This window comes from Lepisma saccharinum, chromosome 18 (genome assembly GCF_977018435.1).
Source record: "Lepisma saccharinum chromosome 18, izLepSacc3.1, whole genome shotgun sequence".
Taxonomy (NCBI): domain Eukaryota; kingdom Metazoa; phylum Arthropoda; class Insecta; order Zygentoma; family Lepismatidae; genus Lepisma; species Lepisma saccharinum.
The window spans coordinates 19,628,314-19,634,313 of record NC_139246.1 but is presented as its reverse complement, the minus strand read 5'-3'; the positions used below and the strand labels follow the sequence as shown (position 1 = coordinate 19,634,313).

Here is a 6,000-nt window from a genome sequence, read left to right as displayed (position 1 = left end):
CCACCCGGCAAAGCCACACAATAACGGAAACAAAAAAGCACAGCAGATGATGCAAGCCAGGACACACCAACACCACCAAATGGGAGAAAATGCAACTGCCGCTACCCAGGAATTAACAAAAAAGTGACACTCTACCATCTCCGATCCAGATGCCGTACCCTTAGTGAATGCAGGTGGTGAGCCTTCGAAATTAATCAGAAAAAACTATCCAATTGTCCAACGTGGAAACATGAAACTCCACGTAGGTAATTTTACAGTAGTTCAGAACATTTATCCTTTTTTAAATACACTCTACCAGAATTTTGCTTTAACCCTTCGTCGTGCGCGTCACTGAGTGCTGCCTCATCAAAACCAACATTATTTACTTGAATTATTGATGCAAATCGAGGTTGAATAACACTAGCACTTACAGGAAATCAGGCGAAATATACATGAACGCAAACATGTCCATTTCGTACATTTTATCAGCTATTAAAAGAAAAGTAAAAATAAATGAAAGACTCATAGAATTACAAGCTTAGGCTCTTGAAGCAAATGCACCAAAATATTATTCTAAAAGTAATTAAAACTTTGCCATATAATGAAGGCGCTAAGAAATTTACTCACCATTCACAAAATTATCAAAGTATTTTCCGAAAATGTTCAACGTATTTTTTAAGAAAATTCCATGTATTTTTTCAAATATTTTCAACGTATTTTTCAAATTGAATTGAAATCGTACAACTTATATGGGCGTAGAAAGGAACTATTTGTTCCAAAACTCTCTGTCAAAATCTTACTGACTTGCAGAAAAAGCAATCAAATGTTGAAAACACACCTCCAAGAAACTTACAAAATATTTTTAAAATGTTCAAATCTCAATTTGTTTCTCGTACTCTTACGTGGTATACGTAAGAAAAGAAAAACTGACTCAAATATAGGGAACAGAATGTTGTCACTTTTCAATATCATTATTTTGACAACTTCGACATTTCGTATGGGTACTGCAATGGTTTCTGCATACAAATAATTTGTATTCCCAACAACGTACGGTGGTTTCATTCTTCCTATTTCCCACAAAATTCATGGCTGGCATGCTGAGATTTAAGATATGAAACTTTCCTGGGCGCGGTACTGAGTGCTACCAAAGGGGGACCAGTCACTTCAGAGGCATGTAAGTAAATGAAAGAACGACAGAAGAAAGTCTCCAACGCCTGTATGTTTTTGTGGGGAATAGTGAAGATAAGTTACCTAGTTCTCCCGACCATTATTGCACTTGTAAGGAAAATTATTCAAAATTTTAAAAAGGGCGGCACGTTACGGAGGGTTAAAATATTCAAATAAGATTATGTGTTACGTGCCATTTTAATTTTGAACTAATACTATTCGATATCAGTACTTTTGAATTGGTATCAGCTCGACCCTACTCAAAAGTTATTGATGTTTTGGAGATATCACATCGTTCTTGTTACGAAAAAAAATGAAAGCAGGAGGTAAAAATGTGAATGGGGTATCATTGGGCCCTATTAATAAAATGAGTAGGTGCTCAAAGTAGAGTGTGTGCTCCATTTTTATATGAATAATGTCCTCACTTAGTTTGCAATCCAGCAACTTTTTAGATATATATGAACATTTTTTACGGCAAGTATGTGCTTGTGTATGTACAAGCATCTGTTCAATTTCTGAGAACAGCATGATGTTTATATTCACATCAAAATGAAAAGATAGCATCAGAATATGACAGTGGAGGCAAGGAATGTTTCAAAGTGAAATAATGGGCTCCAATCAGGAAGAACGATAAAAGCTGATATTAGGAATTGTGTCTAGGAATTGTGTCGGAGATTACAACCATGTTTACAATGCTACATCATGAATGTTTCATTCATTTGTCAAATGTTCTTATTGTTACGTTTACAGAATCCAAGAAATTGCTGCCTTGGTGTCTGTGCCCAAAAAGAATCATTTCATTCAAAGGCTAATTGCATATTGGACTCTGAAGAGACAGTTCAGAAATGGAGTTCCTCTTTTGCGCAGATTACAAAGCACCCACACGGCCAGGCGGGAGGAGAAGATAGTTGAGCAGGCAAGTTGCGTCAGTCCCACAGTAAGTTTTTGTGTGTGTGTGTGTGTGTGTTCGTGCATTTGTTATTTGAATGCAAGGTAGTTTGGTAATTGTAGGTCATAGTATTGTATTTAGAAGTGAGCATTCAGGCTATATTATTTTAGTGCTGATGAATTAGTGGTGCATGAGTTGCAGAGGATATGTTGTATGTATATGTTAATGGGATTAACAATTTTTGAGGGAGACTTGTGTTTACGGATCTCAGGAACTTATTTGTTGTAAATTAAAGTGGATTCTTTCTTTTTAAGTACTTAATGCTGTATTATTACAAGTAATAGTTAGTAAATTAGTTAACCATAGTCATGTTAATGAAGCACAATGCAAGTTCTGAAGATGATTCTGAGGTACAAAGACTGAAGTGCAGTTGACGGTAGACCCTGTTTATCTAAACTACACTCTACACACAACAGCATCTTTAGGGACAAGGCCTGCAAGAATGGCTTTTCATGGGGTAACATGCGGTCAGTGCGAGTCCAATCACTGCTGTTGTCCGTCTTTCTATACTAGAGCCTGCTACTTCATCTTTTCAAATAGTTCTCCTAATTGACCTCACAATGCTGAATCAATACTGGCATATGGCCCTCTGATGAACAAACGTAAAAGAGCTCTAACTGTTTGACTACCCAGAAGCCCACTGGGTGTGGTAGTAGACCACAATGAGTGGCAGAGTCCCAGTAGCTTGATGTCTTGGCGAAGATTTCTGGTGTGCTGAAATCAGTTCTGTGCCTTTCATTAATTGCATGTTACACCAGTTTTTTCTGGGCGAATATCCACTTATGCAACAGTGATGGATGTTTTCTACATCTTTGTTTCATTATTCTGCTTAAGCCTTTCCATAACGCATCAAAGCTTATATAGTAAAACCTCGTTAATCCGGACTAATGGGGGTAATAAGTTGACCGGTTTAACAAAAGTCCGGATTAACTGAAATAACCTAAAAGAACAGTAGAAAGTGCATTAAAAATGCATTTGTTGCATTATAGCAACAAACACTTTTATTATGGTGTATTTAAAGGGCATGGACCTAAATACATTATACAGCACAGTAAAATGTAAAGCAATAGCTACTGTAAGTATTCTTAGCCGTTACGGAGCAATATGGCGAATGCGATTGTTGACTTCTAGCCACATTTAAAATCTTCCATTCTGTTGTTTTTTTTTCCTTTTGCCTGTCCGGATTATAGTGAAGTCTGGCTTATTGGGCCCGGATTAACAAGGTTTTACTGTATATGTGTTTCTACTTCCTACTAATTCCACTGTCTTTGTGGCCGAGCATGTTAAATTGACTTTTGATCCCTCCACCAAAGTTACTACTATCCGTGACAAAAATATTGAGCCCTCTGTTTACGTGCTTGTAAAATTGTAAAAGTCAAATATACCTCATTGGAAAGCTTCAACTATCTATTTTTTTAATAAGGGTCATCTGAAAATTATTATTCTTTGCATTTTCTTATTATAATGAAAAAGTCACTAAAAAGTGTAGTTTTTTCTTCCATTTTGCAAGAACGGGGAACTTAACATCATACAGTTCATAATCTACTATTGACATGATATTGAGATTTTTTGTACTTGAGGACGGATCATTTTTGCACATCTGTGGAGAAAGTCGAATGCAGATCTTCACTTGATTCTTCAAGAATTGAAATTTTAGGTAAACGTGCAATCTTGAAATGCATAATTGCAAATTCAATGAAATTGTAAGAAGCCGTTTATATGACATATGTGATCCAAATCCAGAAGTTTAACACGTGTATCTCAAGTATGACCACAGATATAAATTATTATTGACCACTCCTAATATGGTAAACGCGCGGATGACGTATGGTGAGATGCGGCCAATCTCAGACTCCGCAAGCTGCAGGTGACTTCCACAGCATTGCCGCCTTGCTACAGCTACACGGTCTACTCTGTCAGAATAATGGAAGTGTGTTCCATTTATCCGATTCAAAACATTGTGGCAGTGTAAAATAATGAATAAACAATTTATTATATTATGAATGAAATACATTTTCTTTGTATACTTTAGTTTTGGTACATTTTCTAGCTTTCTATCCAATCTTTATATGAATGTCATTTTCTCCTTATCATTTTATGTCCTCATTTAAGCAGAGTAAGTGCAACGATGAGCAGGATTTGATGAAGGCAATAAAATATTTTACCAATTATTCGAACCCGCGACTGCTGGCTTCGCAGTCTCCTCTGTATATATATAAAAAAAATTAACGTGCCTGCGATGTACAGCAACTTCATGACAAAGGAAAACAGGAAAGAAAAACTGCATGTAAGGGATCTTACGTATTGTTAGCGAGTTCAGGCAATAATTCATGGTTGGAACACAAGGGTGATAAAAGAAAATTTGTATTCGTCAATTACAGCATCTGAACAATACTTCCCTGTGCCCAACAATTCGCTTTGTAACCAAAACTTTCAGCTCTCTTTCCGTGTCAAAGCTGCTGGCTGAACGCAGAGTTTCAAGGGCTGCCGGCGACATGTGGCAACAAAGCGCATGTTGACATAGCAACGAGACAGAAAACGCGCGAGCTGGTTGCCAAGAAAAAGAGTTTTGTCTGTCGTTTTCAAATTTGATTTTTATTCCATGCTCATCATTTGGATATGCTTTGCATCGCCATTGCCGAGATTGCAACACTGTTATTAAACATTAATTGTGGCTGTTCCACAAAAAAAAAATAGCAACAATATATGTGGCTGAGATATTTCCACTTGAACAAGCTTCAATCACAACAATTTTTTACGACTGGTTTACAAGAAGCTACACACAATTGAATTTGACTTACATAAAAAACACGTGAAAAACTACACTTTTACGAATATTTTTGTTTGAATAGAGAACAGACAGAGCTAAAATCAATTTGTCTTTCTTTTGTCTAAAAGTAGACACTTCTATCTTTCCAATGAGGTATATTTGTCTTTATTCCTCCCATGGAGTACAATTTTACAAGCACGCAAACAGAGGGCTCAATATTTTTGTCACGGACAGTAGATTTGGATCCTTGTGCAGGCACAAGTGTTTTTTTTTAATGTTCTTTGACAATTTCATGCAATCATCATTCATTTGCACCATCACAATTAGCCAAAAGAGGCAGAAAGGTGATGTAAAGTTAGAAATATAAAAAATACAAAATTCATGGCGATTCCATATGTTGTTCTTGTATCTAATGTTTAATCCAGTTTTGCTAGAACTGAGGCTAAGCCGATAGTGATCCCAGTGCGTCAGTGGTGTAGGTTGTAATTTGATCACTGACATGGCCTGACATGGCCAATACTTTTCAGAGTCTGGGCGTTCCTTAATAATAATAATAATAATAATAATCAGTGGCCCTGGAAAGGTCTTGGCCTATCTCCCGACTACCAGTCTCCCTCCCACAATCCTACCTAGAGGTGTGGAGATCTTCAGTCAGTAATGCGGTGACGTGTGGTCAGCACATCAAACCCTCAGGTGTTATAGGAGATTTCCGAGACCGGATTATGCTAGTCACTCGTAGCTCCCCAATTTCCTCACGATGGTGGGTTGCCACCGGTCCTGTATACAGGCCGAAAACCCAGAGACTGAACCCAGGTGGACTCGAACCCATGCCATCCTGCAGTCTTGAAGTCAAAGCACAGTGCCTGTGATCACATGGCCATGGAGGAGGACCTGAGTGTCTCTTGGGGTCTGCAAATATACCACACCATACCTTCTTGGAGCTTAAAATCCTGAAAATTATGAATATTTTAAAGCAAATCTCTGGTAGATTGATTCATGTTTTAAGAGTTTATTTCGCATTTTGCAGTTCATTTTGCATTATACTGTGACAAAACCTGGTAGGAAAATGCACCTCCAACCTTTCAAACACATGAAAAATAACATTACATTGTGTTATTTTACATTTTGGGTTTCC

General features: G+C 37.3%; 1 protein-coding gene across 1 annotated transcript in view; it reads left to right on the top strand.

The window, feature by feature from the left end:
* The window catches only part of RPA1 (replication protein A 70), a 142,316-nt gene that overhangs the window by 92,224 nt on the left and 44,092 nt on the right, over positions 1-6,000 (top strand). The window contains exon 12 of the mRNA XM_083139866.1: positions 1,897-2,083. Within this exon, the coding sequence (XP_082995992.1) occupies positions 1,897-2,083 (187 nt within the window). The remainder of the gene's footprint in view (positions 1-1,896; positions 2,084-6,000) is intronic.